Source organism: Bos mutus, chromosome 24, assembly GCF_027580195.1.
Source record: "Bos mutus isolate GX-2022 chromosome 24, NWIPB_WYAK_1.1, whole genome shotgun sequence".
In the NCBI taxonomy this organism is placed as follows: Eukaryota; Metazoa; Chordata; class Mammalia; order Artiodactyla; family Bovidae; genus Bos; species Bos mutus.
In genome coordinates this window covers 21,049,828-21,072,744 of record NC_091640.1, presented here as the reverse complement: position 1 = coordinate 21,072,744, position 22,917 = coordinate 21,049,828, and the positions used below count along the sequence as shown (strand labels likewise).

The 22,917-nt window shown below is 39.3% G+C and overlaps 1 protein-coding gene across 1 annotated transcript in view; it reads left to right on the top strand.

The window, feature by feature from the left end:
* Positions 1 to 21,441, top strand: part of ELP2 (elongator acetyltransferase complex subunit 2) — a 47,806-nt gene extending 26,365 nt beyond the window's left edge. The window contains exons 12-22 of the mRNA XM_005889218.3: positions 2,497 to 2,646; positions 5,472 to 5,660; positions 7,763 to 7,832; positions 8,356 to 8,451; positions 8,592 to 8,649; positions 9,235 to 9,307; positions 14,361 to 14,553; positions 16,679 to 16,800; positions 18,500 to 18,633; positions 19,139 to 19,252; positions 20,871 to 21,441. Of these exons, the coding sequence (XP_005889280.2) occupies positions 2,497 to 2,646; positions 5,472 to 5,660; positions 7,763 to 7,832; positions 8,356 to 8,451; positions 8,592 to 8,649; positions 9,235 to 9,307; positions 14,361 to 14,553; positions 16,679 to 16,800; positions 18,500 to 18,633; positions 19,139 to 19,252; positions 20,871 to 21,027 (1,356 nt within the window). The 3' untranslated portion in view covers positions 21,028 to 21,441. The remainder of the gene's footprint in view (positions 1 to 2,496; positions 2,647 to 5,471; positions 5,661 to 7,762; positions 7,833 to 8,355; positions 8,452 to 8,591; positions 8,650 to 9,234; positions 9,308 to 14,360; positions 14,554 to 16,678; positions 16,801 to 18,499; positions 18,634 to 19,138; positions 19,253 to 20,870) is intronic.
* The last annotated feature ends 1,476 nt before the right edge of the window (positions 21,442 to 22,917 follow it).

The window sequence follows — 22,917 nt, the reverse complement described above, 5'->3', positions numbered from 1 at the left end:
TGCTCCTTGGAAGAAAAGTTATGACCAACCTAGACAGCTTATTAAAAAGCAGAGACATTACTTTGCCAAAAAACGTCCCGTCTAGTCAAAGCTGTGGTTTTTCCAGTAGTCATGTATGGATGTGAGAGTTGGACTATAAAGAAAGCTGAGTGTGGAAGAATTGATGCTTTTGAACTGTGGTGTTGGGGAAGACTCTTGAGAATCCTTTGGACTCCGAGGAGATCCAACCAGTCCATCTTAAAGGAAATCAGTCCTGCATATTCATTGGAAAAACTGATGCTGAAGCTGAAACTCTAGTACTTTGGCCATACTGATGCGAAGAACATTTGAAAAGACCCTGATGCTGGGAAAGATTGAGGGCAGGAGGAGAAGGGGACGACAGAGGATGAAATGGTTGGATGGCATCATCGACTCAATGAACATGAGTTTGAGTAAGCTTTGGGAGTTATGATGAACAGGGAGGCCTGGCGTGCTGCAGTCCATGGGGTCGCAGAGTCAGACACGACTGAGCAACTAACTGAACTTAGAAGGATTTTATGATGCTAAAATGAGTTAACACTTGTACAGTGTGAAAAGCAGGGCCTGACACATACTTGATACTATATATTTTAAATAAATTGATGAAAGAAGTCAGAACATAGAGCAGAATTGAGTCATCAGAGTTTGAACGTGCATCTAATGGCTTCCCTTACAAAGGAAAAATTCATGTATCCCGAGTGGTGCAATTGGTTAGTGCATGGTACTTATTTAGGTACAGATTCATGAATTTGCTTGACCTTTAGTTTGAGAGCTTTGTAATAGTTGTGTCATATAGAAGGATTTGAATTCTCAGTACATGCAGTGATTCACTTTTCCCCTTTGTATCTGCCATTTGGAGTTGACCTTTAAGATTGTTTTTACTATTATATGAACTAGGGAATCATTATCTATGACACTTCCAGATTTTTTTAGGATAAATTTAATTTTGTTCTTAAGAGCTCCTTTGAGCCATATTTTATCTGGTCTTTGAGGGCCTTCATGAGAAAAAGCATTAGATGAGAAGGAGGACAAACCTACTACTCAAACCAGAGGACAGAATTTCACTGTACTTTTGCTTATAACTTGATTTCAAATTTATAATAGCAGTTTACCAAATATTTAGAGTAATTTTTTAATAGACTTTATTTATTGGAAAAATTTTAGATTTACAGAAAAATTGAGCAGAAAATAGAGTTCCCATTTACCCCTGCCACTCAAGCATGCATAGCTGCTTCCACTCTCCACATCCCACACACATTTGTTATAGTCAAGGGCAATTTCTAAAAACAAACGCTGAGCTTCAGAGCTGTGTTGATAGTCAACAGTGCTGTACTTTTTTCTAAATCTTTTGGGAATTCCCATTAGTGCTAACTTTAGAGTCAATTCTTATATTACAGAAGAAATTAACAGGATTTCTTTGTTCCAGCCTGTTTATGTTTTTGGCCAGAAAATAATATGGCTTAACCACATTCATCAGCGTTGGCTTTGAATGACCTTTTAGCTATTTACATAAATTTAATTTTTCTCTAAAGTTCAAGTTTTACACCACTTGAGTTGTTCCAAAAGATGCTTTGTGGACATTTTCTATATTTCATTTCATTATTGGAGAAGGCAATGGCAACCCACTCCAGTACTCTTGCCTGGAAAATCCCATGGATGAAGGAGCCTGGTAGGCTGCAGTCATGGGGTCGCAAAGAGTTGGACACGACTGAGCGTCTTCAGTTTCACTTTTCACTTTGATGCATTGGAGAAGGAAATGGCAACCCACTCTAGTGTTCTTGCCTGGAGAATCTCAGGGATGGCGGAGCCTGGTGGGCTGCCATCTATGAGGTCGCACAGAGTTGGACATGACTGAAGCCACTTAGCAGCAGCAGCATTTCATTATTTGTTTACTGGTTACTGGTGCCGGCTCCCTCAGGAGGTAGACTAACTAGGTTTGATTTAACCTCTGTCCTCTACACGTGCAGCTTTCTACTTAACAAAGAGTTGGGCAGGTATACGCTCAGAATCTACAGACTCGTGTTACCCAGTACTCCTTATTATTTAGTCTGACAATTAAATACTTGTGTATTACTGATACCTAGTATGTGCCAGTGTTGTATAAATATAAATTCATCTGACTATCATAATGATTGTAGGAGCTAGGTAGCTCTTTTAGAGTAGAGTTAATTGAGGCACAGAAAGATTGGGTAATGTCTGGGTTCCAGGAGGCATTCACAAATGACAAATGGAGGGGACTTCCCCAAGGAAACTGCTTTGAAGGACACAGCACATATTTGAATGTTTAAGTTCTATTCTACTTGACTGAAAAACAGAGCCTGTTACTGTGAATTTCCATCTTTTTTACTTAACTTTTCACCTTGTTTGGGAGCCATGGTCTTTCCCATATCAGACCTGAGGGCTGAAGGCATTATCGGACTTAATTTTGAATGAAAATACATTGATTATTTTGATGTATCATGAACACTTTCATTGCAGAAAGAATGGACTCCAGAGATTGTTATTTCAGGACACTTTGATGGTGTCCAAGACCTAACGTGGGATCCAGAAGGAGAATTTATCATCACTGTTGGTACTGACCAGACAACTCGACTTTTTGCTCCTTGGAAGAGAAAAGACCAGTCACAGGTAAAACATCTTCCTTCTTGATGGATCCACTTGAAAAGAACATCCCTGAGTTCATGAAGAGAGGGGCAGCAACATAAGCCATTAGGGAAATGCAAATTAAAATGATGAGATGCCACTGCACACCCTCGGGATATCTGAGGTATAAAATACAGACAGTGGCAAGTGGTGGTAGGTTGCAGAGAGACCAGAACTTTCATACATTGCCAGTGGGAATGCAAAATGTTACAGCTGCCCTGGAAAATAGGTTTCTTGAAAACTGAAGCATTCCAAAGAAGACATAAGATGGCCAGGAGATGCGTGAACAGATGCTCAACACTAACCGTCAGGGAACTGCAAATCAGAACCACAATGAGATACTCCCTTTCATCTCTCAGAGTGGCTGTGATCAAATAGGTAACAAACAGCGAATGGTGGCAAGGATGTGGAGAAAAGGAGCCCTCCTGCCCTGTTGGTAGGATCGTAAATTATAGCAGTGCTATGGAAAATGGAGTGGATGCTCCTCAAAAAATTAAAAATAGAACTACCCCATGATCTAGGAATTTCATTTCTGGGTATTTATTTAAAGAAAACAAAACACTAATTTGAAAAGACACATCCACCCCCATGTTTATTGAAGCATTATTTACAATATTTACATGTATTTATTTAATGTAATTATTGTAAATAATTACATTATTAACAATAGCCAAGATATGAAAGCAGCTAAGTATCTAGTGAGTGAGTGAGTGAAGTCGCTTAATCTTGTCCGACTCTTTGCGACCCCATGGACTGTAGCCTACCGGGCTCCTTCCTCCATGGGATTCTCCAGGCAAGAGTAATGGAGTGGGTTGCCATTTCCTTCTCCAAGCTAAGTATCTGCTGATAGATAAATAAAGAAGACATGGTATATATACAGTGGAATATTAGCCATTAAAAAATGAGCCATTATAACTGAGTCAACTGTGCTGTACAGCAGAAATTAATACAGCCTTTTAAATCAACTATACTTCAGTGAAATTAAAAATTAAGAAAAAATTTAAAAGAGGAAAATAAAGACTTGCCATTTATAATAAAATAGATGAATCTAGAGGATACTGTGCTAAGTGATACAAGTTAGATGGAGAAAGACAATGTGATATATATGTATAATCTAAAAACAAATGAACAGACAAAGTGAAAACAAACTTACACAAAGAACAAATGGGTGTTTTCCAGAGGTGTGGAGCTGCGCGAAGTAGGTGAAGGGATGAAAAGGCACAAACTTTCAGTTGTAAATAAGTCACGGGGGTATGGTATAGAGCATAAGGAATGTGGTCAGTAATGTTTTAATAACTTCACATGAGGACAGGTGGGTGGTTACTAGGTTTATTATGGTGACCGTTTTGTAATGTATTTAAATGTCAAGTCACTATGTTGTACACTGTGTTGAAACTAACATAATATTACATATTTCAACTGTATTTCAGTAAAAAACAAATTTAAGCATGCATGTATTCTTTATAATTCAAACAATTCAAATGTTAGTTGCCAAATTGTGTTTACTTTAGTTCCACAAAAAAGTTCTCTTATACCTTGTAATTTTAGTTTTAATTCATTAGGAAACACTGTCAGATGTGCAGTAAAAGCTAATTTCTAATATCATATAGTGTCACTTAATAGTGGTTGAGCCCAGTGTTTGTTGAAGAAACCTTTCAGTCTTGGCCCTAAGCTTTCAAAAACCACAATAAAACTTTACCACTGATAAATCATTGAACTGAGCTATACTACAAAGTATACTCAGTTTCTGATAAAAATTCATGAAACTGACTGTGCTAATGAAATTGGCCATTGGCATTTCTGCTTTAGCAGCATTTTGGTAGATTAAAATTAAGAGAGAACATTGGGAGCACACTATAGTCAAGCAAAAAAGGCAAATGATTTTGGAGTGGTTTTCAGTGACTCTTGGTAATTTGCTACCAGTATGACTCAGTTGTTGTTTACTCATGATCCTTTAAAAAAAAAATTTTGGTAAATCAGACTTTATCCAAAGTGTGAAATTCTGCCCTTTGAAAGACGCTATCAGGTAAATGAAAAGATGAGTCACAAGCTGGGAGAAAATATTTACAAAACACATATGTGATAAAGGATTTTTATCTAGAGTCTACAAAGAATTTTTTAGAACTCAGTAAAAACAAAAACAGACAATCCAGTAAAAAAGAGGAGCGGGGGGAATGGGGCAAAAGATATTTCTCTGAAGATGATGTATTAATGGAAAGTAAGAACAGGAAAAGATTTCAGTACCATTAGTCATTAGGGAATGCACGTTAAAGCTATAATGAGATACCATTACATCGCTGTTAGAATGATTAATGTTGAAAGGCTGACTTGCACAAGTGCTGATGAGGGTGTGGGCAGCTGGATCTTTCTTACACTGCTGGTGGGATTGTAAAATGTATAGGCACTTTGGGAAATAATTTGACAGTTTATTAAAAATTATACAATCATCATTCAATTATCATACCCATAGGAAGTGTTTACTCAAGAGAAATGGGAGCATATATTCATACAGAGACTTGTAATGAAAGTTCATGACTGTTTTCTCAGTAAGACAGCTGGAAACAACCCAGATATCTGAGTAGGTGAGTGGATCAGTAATTTGTGGTATAGCCATACAAAAGGAATACTACTTTTGTATGGCTATACCAAGAAAAAAGTATTGAACTGTACATAACAACATGGATGAATCTGCCCCATGGTCATATTTCCGTGGCATAATGAATGATTTTATGTCTGATACTTTGCTTGTTGAAAAGAATTCAGTTTTTGAAATGTGCGATCATTTTTTTTTAATCTTTTTTGGCACCCAGGTGACTTGGCATGAAATTGCAAGGCCTCAGATACATGGATATGATCTTAAATGTTTGGCAATGATCAGTAGGTTTCAGTTTGTGTCTGGAGCAGATGAAAAAGTTCTTCGAGTATTTTCTGCACCTCGGAATTTTGTGGAAAATTTTTGTGCCATTACGGGTCAGTCAATGAATCACGTGCTTTGTGATGTGAGTATTCCCCTAAATGTTTTAACTAGATCTTGCCACTTCATATAACATTTTAAAGAAGTTTTACTTAAGACTGTAAATGGAGAGTATGGGTAGAAAGGAAGTCAAATCATCTTATCATTGGCTTGATAAATTTTTGTGTATACTGTACAGGCAGTAATTTAAATATTAGTATAATAAATTTTATAACAGGTAAGCCCAAGACACTGTTAAAGAATTAAAATATTAAATTAAGATACAAATACTATGTATATTCACTGTGTTTGGTAACTGTGATAAAACACAATAGGTTATATTTTCAAGGAGATTATCATCTCGGTGTAGATTAGGGGTAGGGGGCAGTGGAGCTCATGTACTTAAAATTGTTAGATAAAACCAGTTAATTGCTGAATCTTGTGTTGGCTAAAGTAATAGTCATAGGAGGAAGTGTCACTGCAGTAATGAGAAAATGGGGCTTCATTTGAATTTTGAAAGGGGTGAGTTTTTATTAATGTTCATTTTTACCCTCTTTCTACAAAAGATTTGAGCACTTATAAAAATACATAGGTTAGAAAAATTAGCAAGTAACCAGTTTTGAAGGAAGGGAAAGCAAGTAGCCAGGTAGTTGCATTACACAGAAATGCATGTCATACAGTCCTTTGCAGTCCTTAGAGTTGGGTCACAAATTTTCTTCTGAGCTTGAGAAGGGTAAGTACACTTTTAATAGGCAAAAGGAAGGCGAGAAAGGGAGCAGAGAAGTGGTCAGAGCTGCTTGAATGAAAAGTGTTATCAAGGGAAATGGAGAACTGGGGCAAGGTCTAGTGGTAGAGGACCTGGGAGGCAGACACAGTTGAGACTCTGGTACTGACGACGGGTCCTGAACAAAGGAAGTGATGAAATGCGCTTTGTGGGGAAGAGTGATGTGGGAGCAGGATACCTTTGAGCTCAGAGACTTTGAAGGCAGGGACATTAGCACCAGTCTGGGAGAAAAACAGAATTGTTTTAAAAGAAATGTCCAGCTGCACTTCCTAGAGTGTCCCATGGACACCTCTGGCCACAGGCTGTCTTAGTTAGGCAAAGAGGAAAGATCCTGTTACATAGTTCTAAAGCTAATGGACAGAACAGGATCGAAAGAGGGGCCTGGATTGTGGTCATTAGACGGAGCATCGTGTGGAGGGCTGGCTGGTTTGAGGATCAAACAATTCTAGGGATTGAAATGTGGCAGTGGGATTTCATGAGAGGTTAGTCCCTGGTATATATTCAGTTCTGTGTCCCAAGATACAGGGATGCTGTAGACTGGAAAGCCGCTTGCTGCTTTTTAGATGTTTTTTTTCCCCATGTTAAATATTGGGATATGTAGGAACGCCTCTTTTTTGCTGTTTTCCATGGTGTTTCATTTTCTTCGTTTCTAAAATGAAGCATCCTGTGTCTCCGGTAACCAATGTTGGTGAGTTTAAATTCCCATTGCTCATGTTTGTGTTCAGTTCCATCAATACAAAGTTTAGATTTTAAGAGATGCTGTTAGCTTATGGACATGTGCCAATTTTGATGGTTAGTATTTGTTTCACTTGTAATAACTTAATTGATATGCAGCATATAAACAGATTATTGCCACTTTAAAGAGTACTCTGTTGAAAAGTTTTAAAATACTCAAAATTTTAAGTATGTTTAATGAAAATACTATGACTGTGGCTTCCTGGGAAACATGTTTGCATGAGCATCACTAGGGATGTACCCATGAGACTCTCTTGTAAATAAAGGTTCAGGCCTTCCATTTTCAGTCCACTCTTCGCTAGAAGCCATCACAGCGCTTTCCTTGTCAAACCCTGAAACTCACTGAACTGTGAGGGTTCAGTGATCTTGTGGATGAGAGATACCCAACTTTATGGATTGGGTGGGGGCTGGGGCTGGGGTTAGCTGGAGCCTGTCTGCTGGAGAATGAATGCTTAGCATTTCATCTCTTGGTTCAGAAAATGGAAGTCTGGGTAGATAACCTTCAGTGTAAGTGGTCTTTACACTGCTTCTCAGCATTAATGAGCATAGCATTTTTTTTTCCCCCCTGCAGTGCCTGAGGTAACAGTATCTTTTAGCATTTAAGACATGTCTCACACTTTTTATTCCAGCAAGACGGTGATCTTCCAGAAGGAGCTACTGTCCCTGCTTTGGGATTATCCAATAAAGCTGTCTTTCAGGGTAAGACTGAGTTCATCTGAATTCGTCTCCAGAATTACTGAACCTATGGTACTTACTACCTAGTCACACGCTTGTATAACATGTACTAGTGTTCATTACAGGTGATTTCTTTTTTTATAAATCACAATCCAGGCTCTCTGTCTCTGCTCTCTGTCAGATATTTCATGGTAACTGCTCTGTGTGCCCGTGCACACCCTGAAATAGGTGCTGCTTTTCAAAGTGTATTTCATGGAGCACTTACAACCACAGATACTAATGTGGGTTGCCTGAAAAATGCGTTCCATAGTTTATAAAAAGTTTGGGAGATATTCGGTCAAAGGAAAAGGAAGGAATTGTTATGAAATTGACCACAGTGCATATGGAAAATACCAGAGCAGTGGAAATACCCTTGGCTTTGCAATCACGTGAACACAGCGTTCCTTCCCTTGAAGTGCCACCACTTTCTCACTGGTGGCCTTAACATTGGGATGTGTGTAGGAGACATGGGACCACGTTCATGATGTTGATGCTTCTTTTAAACTAGGAGATATGGCTTCTCAGCATTCTGATGAAGAGGAGCTGTTCAGTAGTGCTGGTTTCGAGTATCACCAGGTGGCCTTCCAACCCTCCTTACTTACTGGTAAGAAAAGGCGAAAGTATGGTTTACTAGAAACACTAGTACACATAGTGTGGCATGTGTCACTGCTGACCTGAATATGTGCTTCAGAATTCACTTGCGTGAAAATAGAAAAATTAACTGCAACACTAAATTTATTATAGAACCTCCCACTGAGGACCATCTGCTGCAAAACACTTTGTGGCCTGAAGTTCAAAAACTGTAAGTTAAACTATACTTAGCTGTTTGGTCTGATTCTATCCTAACTTGTGATACTTTTCCCCCCACAATTTGATTTTCTCCTTTGCTTTCCTCTTAGCCACATTCCCCCACCCCCAGATCTAAAGATCTCTTGGTAGCCTTCATAAGGGGTGAGAATCAAACTTTACTTAGATTTTTATAATGCTGTATTATAGTTCCTAGATTTGTTGGTTTTGATTTTTTTGAAGTAGAGAGGCATAGCACCATTTTTTTTTTTTTAAACTATTACTCTCTTTTTTTCCTACAGTGGTTCCCTATCCAAACCTTTCTGTGATTTGTTATTAATATTTATTATACTGACTGGCTAGGGGTGAAAACTTGTATTTAATTTAGTAGTTTGAATAAGTTATATTATTGCTAGAAAGCTGTATTCTTCTCCACTCTCTGCTTTTACCCCAGATACTTCCCTTGACAGAAATGTTTCTTAAAAGAACTGTGTGTTAGCTAGAGAGATTAATGTTTTCACATTAAAAAATTTTGCAGCATGAGATATATAGATACATTTCCTAAAACAGAGGTCATCCATTTTTTCTTTTTGAATTTTAGATACGGACATGGCTATGAAATATTTTGTGTTGCTTGTAGCAATTCAAAGACTCTGCTTGCCTCAGCTTGTAAGGTAGGGCATGTTACTTTTCTGTTCTGCTTGGTCACAGGTTATTTCAATCAGGCTCCTGCAAGCTTAGTGATACAGGCAGAATTCGACATGAAAGGCCACAGGTGCCTGATTTTTCTGAATCTTGCTTTCTCTGCCTCTTTTGCATCTGTCTCTTCAAAAGCTTGCAGTTGCCTTTTAAATCTATCTCAGCTGCACATTTTTGTTTTTCAGTACTTGGCTTGAGCCGATTTATGCCCCTACTCAAAAACTATTTAATCAGTTATCTGAAAATTAGACCTAAAAATGTGATAAAAATTTTTAGTAATGGGAGTCCTGGAGACACAGGGGAAGGCAAAACCCCGTGTGCATTCCATCTGACCATTTCTCGAGGCCACTCCGGGTGCTGACCTAAAGGAGTCGAGTCCCTTGGCCCATGCCATGGTGAGGCAGGGGGGCGGCCCGGGCAGTGAGTCACCAGTAGGTGGCGCTGCAGAATTGTGCACTTGAGACAGTGGCCTGGGGGAATAGCCTTGAACTTGCTCTTCAGTGTTTATATCCTGTGGAGGATTATGTGAAGGATCTGAGACCCACACATTCCTCTGAATTTCCGCAAATTATCTACTTGTTTTAAACAAGAAAATACATTTATTTACTTGTTTTAAGCATGATGGTAAGAACTGCCCATCTGGATGGCCACCTTTGGGTTTCTTTGTTTTTGGTTTTTTTTCTGTATGTTTGTTTTTTGTCTGTGCTCTTGCTGTGGCTTCTTGCTGTTTGCCTGTGTTGAGCTGAGGTCATCCTAAGAAATAGTGTCATGCTCCTTTTCCCCCACCCTTCTTTGTTTATTGTCCTCTTTGTGAGGGTGGTCCTGAGAGTTCTTCTTTCTGTTAATACAGGGGCCTTTGGGTAGAATAGGGCATAATAGCAATAACAACTGTGCTTCTATTGAGCAAACTTTTTTGTGTCTTAGAGCACTGTTATTCATATAATTATTTTCTCCTTTTCAAGTTGGCTCACTTGTAACTATTCAAATCTTATGCCCAGTTCTTTATTGTATTGTTTTCTTATTACTGAATTTTGAAAAGTTCTGTATATACACTGGATACTCCTTTATCAGATATTTGCTATGTAGATAATTTTCCACAGTGGCTTGTCTTTTCCTTTTCTTCGTGTTTTTTTCAGAGGGCAGAAGTTTATGTTTTGGTGAAGTCTAATTTATCACTTTTGTTCTGTGTTGAGTTTGTGCTTCTTGTGTAGAATCTTAAGTAATCTTCGCCTGACTCAAAAATCTTCTGCGTTATTAAGCATGTTTGCTGTGCATTATGACTCTAATTCTTTATCAGGTTGCAAAATCTCCCTACAGTTTCTAGTTTGCAAAGAGTTTTGTATCAAGAATGGATATTAGATTTTGTCAAATTTTTTTCTTTGTTGGCATATCATATGTTTTTCCCTTTTAATTTATTAATATGATGAATTACATTGAATGATTTTTCAAATGATGAACCAGCTTTGCATTCCTGCTCATGATATATATGTATATACGTTTTAAAAAATTACTTTTTTTATTGAGGTGTAACTGACATATATAACATTGTGTTAGTTTCAGGTGTACAGCATAATGATTCGACGTTTGTTTACATTGGGAAGTGAGCCCCACAGTAAGTCTAGCTAACATCCATCATCATACATAGTTAGAAGAAAAAGTTTTTTCTTGTGCTGAGGACTTTTAAGATCTCAGCAACTTTCACACATGCAGTGCAGTATTGATGATAATTGCTGTGCTGCACTGCGTCCCCCTAACTCAGTTATCTGTAGCTGCACGTTGGTACCTTTTGACTCTTCACCCATTTCACCCAGCCCTCAATCCTGGCTTCTGGATAGGTGTTAGTGCTGTTAAGTTTTCCTCTAAGTATTGCTTTTGATGCATTCTGCAAGTTTTGGTATGTTGTGTTTTCATTTTCATTCAGTTAAAAATACTTTTTAATTTCCTTCATCTTTTATTTTTTAACTACAGGTTATTTTGAAATATATTAGCTTCCATATACTGAGTATTTTTAAGGTATCTTTCTGTTATTGATTTCTAATTTAATTTCATTTTGTTTAAAAAGTGTAGTATAGCTTCAATCATTTGAAATTTAATCTTGGTAAATTTCCATGTTGTCTTGGAGAAGGTAGATTCTGTTTCTGTTGGGTGGAGTGTTCTGAAAAATACGACTTATATGGGTTGACAGCATTACCATCTTTGCTCTTTCAGTTCTGTTGTGTGTGGCATTTTAAAATCTCTGACGACAACTGTAAACTTGTCTTTTAATCTTTGTAGTGCGTTCAGTTTGTACTCTGTGTTTTGAAGCTCTGTTGTTAGATCCTAAGCATTTATGATCATTATGTTCTCTTGATTAACTGATTAGTTTATTATTATGAAATGAAACTCTTGATTTCTGATAATAGTTTGTGCTCTGAAATCCACTCTGATGTTAATATAGCCACTCCAGCTTTCTTTCTTTTTTTTTGGCCACACTGTGAGGCTTGCACCGTCTTAGTTCCCTGACCAGGGATTGAACCCATGCCCCCTGTAGTGAAAGCATGGAGTCCTTACCACTAGACGCCAGGAATTCCCCAGCTTTCTTTTGAGTAGTGCTTGAATTATGTGTCTTTTTTCATCATTTTACTTTTAAGTTATTTGTTAACTTTTATCTCAAGTGGATTTCTTGGAGGCAGCATCGAGTTGGATTTTTTTCTTGTCCTGATAATCTTTCATTTTAATAGGGGTGTTTATTAGACTATTTGAATTTAATGTAATAATTGATATGGTAGATTTACTTTATTATCTTGCCATTTGTTTTCTGTTTAATCCATGATTTTTGACCCATTTTACTTATTTTTGGTGAAGTAATTACTTTTTATAATTCCATTTCTTTTGTTTAGCAGATATAACTCTGTTGTGTTATTTTATTGGTTGTTTCACATTTTATAGTATGTGTCTTTAATTTACTACAGTTCAGCATCAAGTAATAGTGCACTGTTCATGAGAAAATAAGTATATTTTCATTTCCTCTATTTTGTGGTATTGTTTTTGTACATTTTGCTTCTTTACAGAAATCCCGTGATACTATTATTTTTGCTTTAATAATCAATTATCCCTAAAGAGATTTAAATAATAAAAAATTTTTTCCATCAGATATAATTTTCCTTCTGCCTGCAGGATATTCCCCAGCATTTTTTGTAATGTAGTTCTGCTGGTTAGGAATTTTTTGAGTTTTTGCTTGTCTGGAAAATATATATGTCTCCTTCATTTTTAAAGTGTACTTATGGTAAGTAAAGAATTGTTTGTTTTCCTTTCTGTACTTTAAAAATGTTGCTTTATTTTCTTCTGACTTGTGTTGCTTTGGATGAGAAGTCCAGTGTAATTTTTCTTTGTTACTCAATAATGGGATTTTTCCCCTCCATGTACAATTTTTTGTTTATCACTGGTTTTAAACAATTTGATTGTTTTTGGTATAATTTTTTCTTATTTCTTGTGCTTGAGTTTTATTGAACTTCTTGGATCTTTTGGTTTATTGTTTTCATCAAATTTGAGGGCCATTAGCTTTTTAAGTGGAGAAGGCAATGGCACCCGTCCAGTAGTCTTGCCTGGAAAATCCCATGGATGGAGGAGCCTGGTAGGCTGCAGTCCATGGGGTTGCAAAGAGTCGGACATGACTGAGCGATTTCATTTTCACTTTGCATTTTCACGCATTGGAGAAGGAAATGGCAACCCACTCCAGTGTTCTTGCCTGGAGAATCCCAGGGATGGGGGAGCCTGATGGGCTGCTGTCTATGGGATCACAGAGACGGACACGACTGAAGCGACTTAGCAGCAGCTCTTTAAGTATTTTTTCTTTTCATCCTTTTGCAGACTGTAGTTACACCTATATTTGGGTGGTTGATGTTGTTATAGGGTTCAGTGATGTTCTTTTGTTTTTTTATTTTTTTCTACTCTATGATTCTTTTTGTTCCTTGGGGTAACTGTTCTTTGTTGCCAGACATCAAGTATTTTGAAGTGGCATTGTTTGATGCATTTTGTTTGATCTTTTAGTTTTTTTCATACAAGATAGTAAATCTGGTCCCTGTTACTTCGTATGGACCAGGAGTGAAAGTCTCTTAACTACTAATTACACAGTTAATGCAGAAATGTATTTTGTAAAAATACAATACATACTTGTAAAATTATATAAAATACATACTTGAAAAAATAGTATGGCACTTCCTCAAAAAATTAAAATAGAACTATACCATATGATCCAGCAATTCTGCTTTTGGGTATTTATCCAAAGAGAACGAAAACATTAATTTATAAAGATAAATGTACCCTTGTGTTCATTGTAGCTTTATTTGCAATAGACAAGATATGGAAGCAGCCAAAGCGTCCACTGATAAAGGAATGACTAGGAAGGGGTGGTGTGTGTGCACACATGAATGTGCAGTATAACACAGCCATTAACAAAGAGTGAAGTCTTTCCATCCGTGGCACCATGGATAGACCTGGAGGGTGTTATACTAAGTGAAATCAGTCAGTCAGCAGACAGAGAAAGACAGATACTAAATGATTTCATTTATATGGAATCCAAAAAAACAAAACAAATGGACAAACAAAACAGAAGCAGATTCGTTGATACAGGGAACAGACAGGGTGTTTTCAGGGTGCAGGTGGAGGGATGATGGAAATAGGGGTATAAGAGGTATAAACTTGGAGTTACAAAATAATTGACAGTTTCAAAATAAGTCACAGGGATGTAAGGTGCAGATAGGGAACACAGTCAATAACAAGGTAGAATATTGTATGTTAATTATAATTTTAAAAATTCTGATTCCACTGCCAGTGTCTAGTCATCATTTCTAATCCCGGTCTGTCTCTTCTCAGGGGTTACACCTGGTTATAGAATTTATAGTATCTTCTGAGAATTTGTGGTTTTTATTTATGCAGATACATGAAGAATACTGTAGAAGCAGTGTGTTACTTTAAAAAGTGGTTTTGTTTTCTTTTTTCCAGTTTATTTCACTCACATTGCTTTATTGTTTCATCTCTGTCCTACAGGCAGCCAAGAAAGAACATGCTGCTATCATTCTCTGGAACACTGCATCTTGGAAGCAGGTGCAGAATTTAATCTTCCATAGTTTGACTGTCACACAGATGGCCTTCTCTCCTGATGACAAGTTCTTACTAGCTGTTTCCAGAGATCGGACCTGGTCACTGTGGAAGAGGCAGGACACGATCCCGCCTGAGTTAGGTAAATGGCTCCTGGCTGGGAAGGGTACTAGTGAGACAGTTATGTCCATTTACTCACTTTGAGCAGCTGTTGGGTAAAGTGAAATGATAACAGAGTGAAGGCCAGAGTCTGGTTACTGGGAGTCTTTGAAAGTTTTTGAAATTTGAGGAAGACTTGACCTTCCTTGTAAGGATGATAATGTTTTCAGATATCTTGGTTAAAGAACCATAAAAATCTGTATGTACAAAATTTAGACTTTGCAGGTGGTTACAGAATGCCACCATAAAACCAAATAGATGATATATACCGAGGATTTTATGGGACAGGAATAATAATATACAGTTAAATTACCCACCTGTTTCACACTGATAATTTAGACATCCACTTGGCTTCCCTGGTGGTTCAGATGGTAAAGAATCCACCTGCTATGTAGGAGACCCGGATTTGATCCCTGGGACCGGATGCCATGATCTTAGTTTTCTGAATGTTGAGTTGTAAGCCAACTTTTTCACTCTCCTCTTTCACTTTCATCAAGAAGCTCTTTAGTTCTTCTTCACTTTCTGCCATAAGGGTGGTGTCATCTGCATATCTGAGGTTATTGATATTTCTCCTGGCAATCTTGATTCCAGCTTGTGCTTCATCCAGTCCAGCATTTCTCATGATGTACTCTGCATATAAGTTAAATAAGCAGGGTGACAGTATACAGCCTTGATGTGCTCCTTTCGTGGTTTGGAACCAGTCTGTTTTTCCATGTCCAGTTCTAACTGTTGCTTCTTGACCTGCATACAGATTTCTCAGGAGGCAGGTCAGGTGGTCTGGTATTCCCATCTCTTTCAGAATTTTCCATAGTTTGTTGTGGTCCACACAGTCAGAGGCTTTGGAATAGTCAATAAAGCAGAAGTAGATGTTTTACTGGAACTCTCTTGCTTTTTCCATGATTCAGCAGATGTTGGCAATTTGATTTCTGATTCTTTGATCTCTGCCTTTTCTAAATCCAGCTTGAACATCTGGAAGTTCACAGTTCACGTACAATTGAAGCCTGGCTAGGAGAATTTTGAGCATTACTTTCCTAGTCTGTGAGATGAGTGCAATTGTGCAGTAGTTTGAGCATTCTTTGGCATTGCTTTTCTTTGGGATTGGAATGAAAACCAACCTTTTCCAGTCCTGTGGCCACTGCTGAGTTTTCCAAATTTGCTGGCATATTAAGTATAGCACTTTCACAGCATCATCTTTTAGGATTTGAAATAGCTCAACTGGGATTCCATCATCTCCACTAGTTTTGTTTGTAGTGATGCTTCCTAAGGCCCACTTGACTTCACATTCCAGGATGTCTGGCTCTAGATGATCACACCACTGTGATTATCTGGGTCATGGAGATCTTTTTTGTACAGTTCTTCTGTGTATTCTTGCCACCTCTTAATATCTTCTGCTTTTGTTAGGTCCATACCATTTCTGTCCTTTGTTGTGCCCATCTTTGCATGAAAAGGGGTAGCTCTAATTTTCTTAAAGAGATCTCTAGTCTTTCCCATTCTATTGTTTTCCTCTATTTCTTTGCATGGATCACTGAGGAAGGCCTTCTTATCTCTCCTTGCTATTCTTTGGAACTCTGCATTCAAATGGGTATATCTTTCCTTTTCTCCTTTGCCTTTAGCTTCGCTTCTTTTCACAGCTATTTGTAAGGCCGCCTCAGACAGCCATTTTGCCTTTTTGCATTTCTTTTTCTTGGGGATAGTCTTGATCACATAGCCTTCTGTACAATGTCACGAACCTCCATCCATAGTTCTTCAGGCAGTTTATCAGATCTAATCCCTTGAATCTGTTTGTTTAGATCATACCTGAATAGTCAAGTGGTTTTCCCTACTTTCTTCAGTTTAATTCTGAATTTGGCAATAAGGAGTTCACATCAGTCACTCGAGAGTGACTAATCAGTATAATATCATTTCCTACTAGAAAAATAATTGTATGCTCATAGTCTTCTGGTGAGGGGTCTGCTCCCTGGCCTTGATCTGTTGTAAAAGACATCCATTTATGTGTATAAATTGATGACTAAATTACATGATTTATATGGCACTTAAACATAACTTTCTAATAAGGAAAAACCAGCTTTCTCCACTTTGAGAATAGTGCATAAATGTGTTTCTTTCAGATCCCGTCTTCAGCCTGTTTGCCTTCACTAACAAAGTCACTGCTGTGCACAGCAGGATTATTTGGTCTTGCGATTGGAGTCCTGATGGCAAGTATTTCTTCACTGGAAGTCGGGACAGAAAGGTAATTTTTTTTTTAACTTTGTATTTTTTCAAATGTAATATAATAATATTACAGGTATCTTTGGATTTAAAAAACACACATAATCCTAATTTTCTAATATGGTTTTTAAAAATCAGTTTATGTATTCCCTCCTGTGTTTTTTATATGCATACATAAAAAGACTTTTCTTACTTGTTAAATTCTATAAATATATGTCTCTGAAATATCAACTACAGAGGAGACTGTTCAGACTCATCACCAATATCAGATGGCCCCAGTGGGAGAAAAGTAGTAAATGAAAAGTGTTAAGACTATCCATACTTCTCTTTTTCATACTTGTATGAATTTAAAATTCTGTGAATAACTGTTACCTTTTCATTCATTGGAGGAGGTGGGGTATGTGAGTGTGTGTGTCCCAAGTTTGAAAAAAGTCAGGTTAAGTGAGCTAGCAGTAGGTTCTTGGCCTTGCCCCTTGCCCTTGTTCCCTGGGAAATGTTTGCCTGGCCCAGTCTTGGCTCTGGTGTTCATGCTCTTTAAAACATCCATGGGATTGCAAAGAGTTGGACACGACTGAGCGACTAAACAACAACGTGGCAATAAAGAGAAGGTGGTTCGGTGGGTGAGGATGTTGGTGGGGTGGGCTGGGGGGTTTGAATGGAAATTTTCATTCCCAATATATCTTTTGTTTTTTCTTACTATTAAAAATTCTATGTGTAACTGTGGTTAGAAATAAAAGTTATTTTAAAATGTTAAAAAAAAAATATCCTTTCCTTCTCTGCAGTTCCTGCAGACTAGAGGTCTGAGGCGCCTGAGTGCCTCCTTTCCGCTCCCGCCCTCTCAGTCCTAGCCGTGGTGTTCCTGAGCAGGGGACTGACACGGCATGTGCTCAGTGACACACACGTGTCGGCCTCTGACACGCCCTCTGTCAGCCCTTCGCTCCTCTCACTGGCCTACTCATGTCTTCCCGGGCGTTTATCTTCCTACTGTCTGCAAGCTGCTCAGGCAGCAGGTCTGCTTCCGTCCTCCACAGTCAGGCCGGGCAGCAGACGGTCCAGCTGTGACTCTCAGAGACAGGTCAAGGCTGAAACGGACGAAGCATCATCCATCAGGCGGTCTCGGGAATGCCCTTCTGGTTGCCTGGGCAGAGCCTTCTGCTCAGAGTCTCTCTTTGGTCCTGAAGTTGCAGCTCTTGTCTGTTTCATGGCCCTCTCCATTTCTTTGTGACTGTTCACACCCCTTCGAGGCCTGAGCTTCCAGAAAAGCCTCATTTCTTAGATTAGTATCATCAAGGTTGGGGCCTCCAACCTTGATGAGAGAGCTGAGCTGATTCTCTGAGCTGGGCTGGGGTGTAGAGGAAGAGCCAAGGACTTGATTGGTTCCATACATTTTGAGGTAATTTCTTGGGGGAATGTGCAGGCACCTTGGTGGACCAAATCTCACTGGATCCAAACTGGTTTCCTGAGTATAAAGAGCAGGCCCCTAGGCAGGGACAGTCGACTTTGGCCCAGCACACTTGGGTAGTTGAGATCTCAGACTTGTATCTGCTACATGGTGGCTTCTCTGTGATGCTTGTAGTGCTCAGAAGTCCTGGATCACAAATGAAATGACGAATTAAAAAATTTCAGAGTGTCACTTATGCCATCAAAACTCTCTAATGCATTGCCATTAACAGAAACCTTGCAGAGAGAAAGCGTTACAGAGTGTGATCTGTCTGTGCTAGGTGGTTGTCTGGGGTGAGTGTGACTCCAGCGATGATGCCGTCGAGCACAGCATCGGGCCCTGCTCCTCCGTCCTGGACGTGGGTGGAGCTGTGACCGCCGTCAGCGTCTGCCCGGTGCTTAACCTTTCCCAACGGTCAGTCTCTATGTGGGGGCTTCATCTCATGTTTCTTTAAGAGGACCACTTAGTTTCTCAATGTGTAGCCCTCTTATGCTTTTATCTGTGTGTTCTTTCAGCTTCCAAGTTAAATATTTTTTAAAATAATGCTTATGTTTCTCATAAGAATTTCTAAATTGATAGAACTTGATGGTATTTAGAGTGGTGAAATAGAGATGGGGAGTGTGGCTCAGAGGTTCTTATTTCACCAAATGGAAGACGGTGCTACTTTCTCTATAATGAGTATCTTTAGTATACTGAGGGCCCCACAGCCAGCCAGGGAAGCGCTGGCTCACGGGCCTTGCCCACCAGGGACAGAGGTAGAACTGTGCTCCCTCGATGGAGAGGTGGCTTCTCGAGTGCACAGCAGAGCAGCACACTGGATCCTGGGTCCAAACAGAGTCCTTCATCAGCCAGAGGTAGTCGGGAACCCTGAAGAAATTCATGCTAAATTAATCAGCCTTCACCTTTCTCTTAAAAACAGATATGTGGTTGCAGTAGGACTGGAGTGTGGAAAGATTTGCTTATACTCCTGGGAAAAGACCGATCAAGTTCCAGAAATAAACGACTGGATCCGCTGTGTAGAAACAAGTCAAAGGTATTTCTTTCCTGTTTTTGCTTCCACCAGATCAGATAGACGTCGTTGAAGTCTTTAGCAATCTCATGCCTCATTTTCATGGAGAAGAACACAAATCCATTCCTGGTGCTTAACTCCAATTGGTACCTCTGAATTTTGTGGCACTCTCTTGAAATTGACATTTGTTACTATACTGCACTTATTTTTAAAAAGTTTATTTGACCACATGGCTTGTTTGCCTGATATTATCTTTAGAGATAACACATTGGAGATGAAAATGGATTTCAAAATGATGGGTTTCAGAATGTGACCACAGTAGAATTTTAGGAAAATTTGATTCAGAATGTTGGTGATTTTTTTGGAAATATTATAGACTGTGTTTGGTAGCCAGATCTCGTGTTTGAACACTTCAGCTCAGCTCCCGAAACGGAGCAAACCTCCAGGTGCCGCTCCCAGCCCTGTGACGGCTTCAGGCAGAGCGAGGGCTCCGAGCCTTGGGCCTGGGCGTCACCTCTGCCGGCTCAGAGCGCCTGCTGCTGATCGCCTCCTCCTCACCCGCCTGCCTGGACAGCAGGGATCACTTGTCAATCAGCTTCACTCATTTTATGCATTAGAAATGACGAGACTTGCAAAGAAGTCACACATCATTCTGTGTTAGATTTTTTTTTTTTTTTTTAGGATTCTTCAACATTTGTATGTTTAAACTATCCAAAATATAACTTCAAATACAGTTCCAAACAACAGCACCATGAGGAAGGTCACTGGCTTGATGACAAGAGACATGTATTGTACAAGCTATTTCTTCCAGAGGAGTTTGTCTTCTTATCAGCAAAGCATGTTAATGCTTATGATAATTGTATTTATTTAAGTATATTAAAATGAGGTCTGATCTGTCACTGCTTCTCTCATGGCTTCGCTCCTACCTCTCTGAGGCTGGATTTGGCTGTTGAAATAGTTCATGCTGCTGGCTTACCTAAGAGGAAGCCAATGAAATTTCGTATTTCAGGCATTTGAAATTTTCTCTCTTCCCGGCCTCCCCTCCCTTCTTTTCCTTCCTTTCAGTTTGCCCTGCCCACGATGCTCGCTCTGCCTCTGCCTGGTACCCAGACCACATCCATGGCCTGAAACTCAACACTGGCAGGAAGCCCCTTAGAAAGCATGGGCAGGGGACATGTGCAGAATTTGAGTTTTTCATTAAAAGATTTTTTTTGTTATTATGATGACTTTGGATTTGCAAGAACTGATTCCTGACTTTATATTATTTGGATTGCTAACATTACCGTTACCAAATTAGTAGTAATGTTACCTGAAAGACTTAATTTCAATAGACATTTCTTGAATTCCACTGATCATTAAAGCAAAATTTGACAGAAATACATTGTCTGTTTCTTGCTGTTTTTGGTGGTGTCCTTGGTCGGTAAGTAAGATGTTTTCAAGGTTAAAATAAAATTGCTAAACTGTTGTGATAGCACATCTTGATGTTCAGGTTTTGACTTTCATTTATGTTAACAACACTGATAGGAAGCGCATACTAATTTTTTTTTTTTTGCATACTAATTTAATTACTATGAATTGAGCAGCCAGTAAAATGTTTCATAGTCGTAGCATATGTTCATCTCATGATTTCTCTTTGTTTTAGCCAAAGTCATACGCTTGCTATCAAAAAATTATGCTGGAAGAATTGTAACGGAAAGACTGAACAGAATGAAGGAGAAGGTGCTGAATGGTTACAGTTTGCAAGCTGTGGTGAAGATCACACTGTGAAGATACACAGAGTCAACAGATGTGCCCTGTAGTGGACCTAGTGACCACAAGCATACACCCATCAGTGTCTGCAAAGTATTTATCATGTAAATGGATAACCTTTCTTTACCTCGTACTTGCATCGAGTTTCGTTTTTAAGCCTTATGGCAGTAGTCCTTATATGAGTCTCAGATCCTCTGAAATATGATGGAAGCTACAGACTCTTTTCTCAAAATGTTTATATATGCACATACTCTCAGAACCTCGCCCATGCTTTCAGGGATTCAGACCTGCATCTGTGTGTTTCTGATTGAGAGCCTCTGCCCCTCCTTTCTTCATGACCAAATTTGCCTAATTTTATGTCATTTTCATCTTCTGTTTTCATACGCTGCTGTTTGGGACATTTTATTATTTACTGCCCTCTTCCGAAGGAGGACCTAAAAAATAAAGAGATAAAACCCAGATTACTCAATTTTTATTTTAACAGTTTTTGTAAATAAACGGACCACACAAAGTGTGGTCTTGACCCCTTCCTCCCAGTACATACCAGCCATTCTAGGAATTTGGCAGGTGGTCGTGAGTTTGAACTGCAGTCCCTCCCTTCTATTCCTTCAGGGTTTGACTTAAAGTAGAACATAGCCCCATTTAAAATGACAGATGAAGGGGCTTGGAAAGTAGTATTCCGAATCATCTGAACCTCTGTGAGGTCACGTGGATGAGTCACGAGAGGAAGGCTGAAGTCATGAGAGTGAAGGATGTCCCTGGGGGAGTGAGCGGTAGGAACAGACGAACATGCCAGAAAGACAGTATTGGGTGTGCCCACAGAGGTTTGGGAAGTGGGCCACCAGAGCTGAACACTCGCTCGGGAGCTGGATGGGGAGAGCTTCAGAGAGGGTGTGGGAGAGCCTGCGAAGCTGGAGGCATCTGACCCTGTGGAAATGAGCCACCTGGCAGACTGCCCCTTAAACGCACACCATACGTAATAAATGTGCTGGAAGAGGGAGGGGTGGGAGTTTATGCTGTTACCTCACAGGACATTTTGCTTCCAGAGGAGTTCAGTGATACTTAGTCTAAATGAAAGTTTTTAGAGCAGAACTATCTGCTATTTTTAGTCCAACAGAAATACAGCGTAAGCCACCTATGTACTTTAAATTCTTCTGCTGCTGCTAAGTCGCTTTAGTCTTGTCTGACTCTGTGCGACCCCAGAGATGGCAGCCCACCAGGCTCCCCCATCCCTGGGATTCTCCAGGCAAGAACAGTGGAGTGGGTTGCCATTTCCTTCTCCAATGCATGAAAATTGGAGAAGTGAAAAGTGAAAGTGAAGTCGCTCAGTTGTGTCTGACCCTCAGCGACCCCATGGACTGCAGCCTTCCAAGCTCCTTCGTCCATGGGATTTTCTAGGCAAGAGTACTGGAGTGGGGTGCCATTGCCTTCTCCGTAATAGTTTATAGTACCCACATAAAGTAAGAAGAGGTGTAATTTATTTTGATGATCCATTTGTTTTAACCCAGTATATCCCAAATAGGATCATTTTAACAGACAATATAAAAAGTTATGGAGATATTTTACTCTTGTATATAAATCGTTGTATCCTACAAAGTGCAGTTTACATTTAGAACCCATCTCAGTGTGGACTGACCACATTTCAAGTGTCTGCTAGCCACCTGTGGCTACTGGCTCTACCCATATTTGGACAGTGCAGTTCTGAACTACAGAATCTCTATAAACTTGTCTTAGACCTTTAGTGGTGTATGTGTGTAAGCACACGTGTATGAGCGTGTATGCACCAAGGCAGTGAGCACCTCAGCGTCTTAACCGCAAACCAGGATGCCCTAAAGTGTGATTTCTCTGCTAATCCGGGGAAGGATCTGGATCTCCCCATTGGCACACAGTAGTTTGTTCAGATGCCTCACGCGTGGGACTTCAGAGCAGACTCAGTGGAC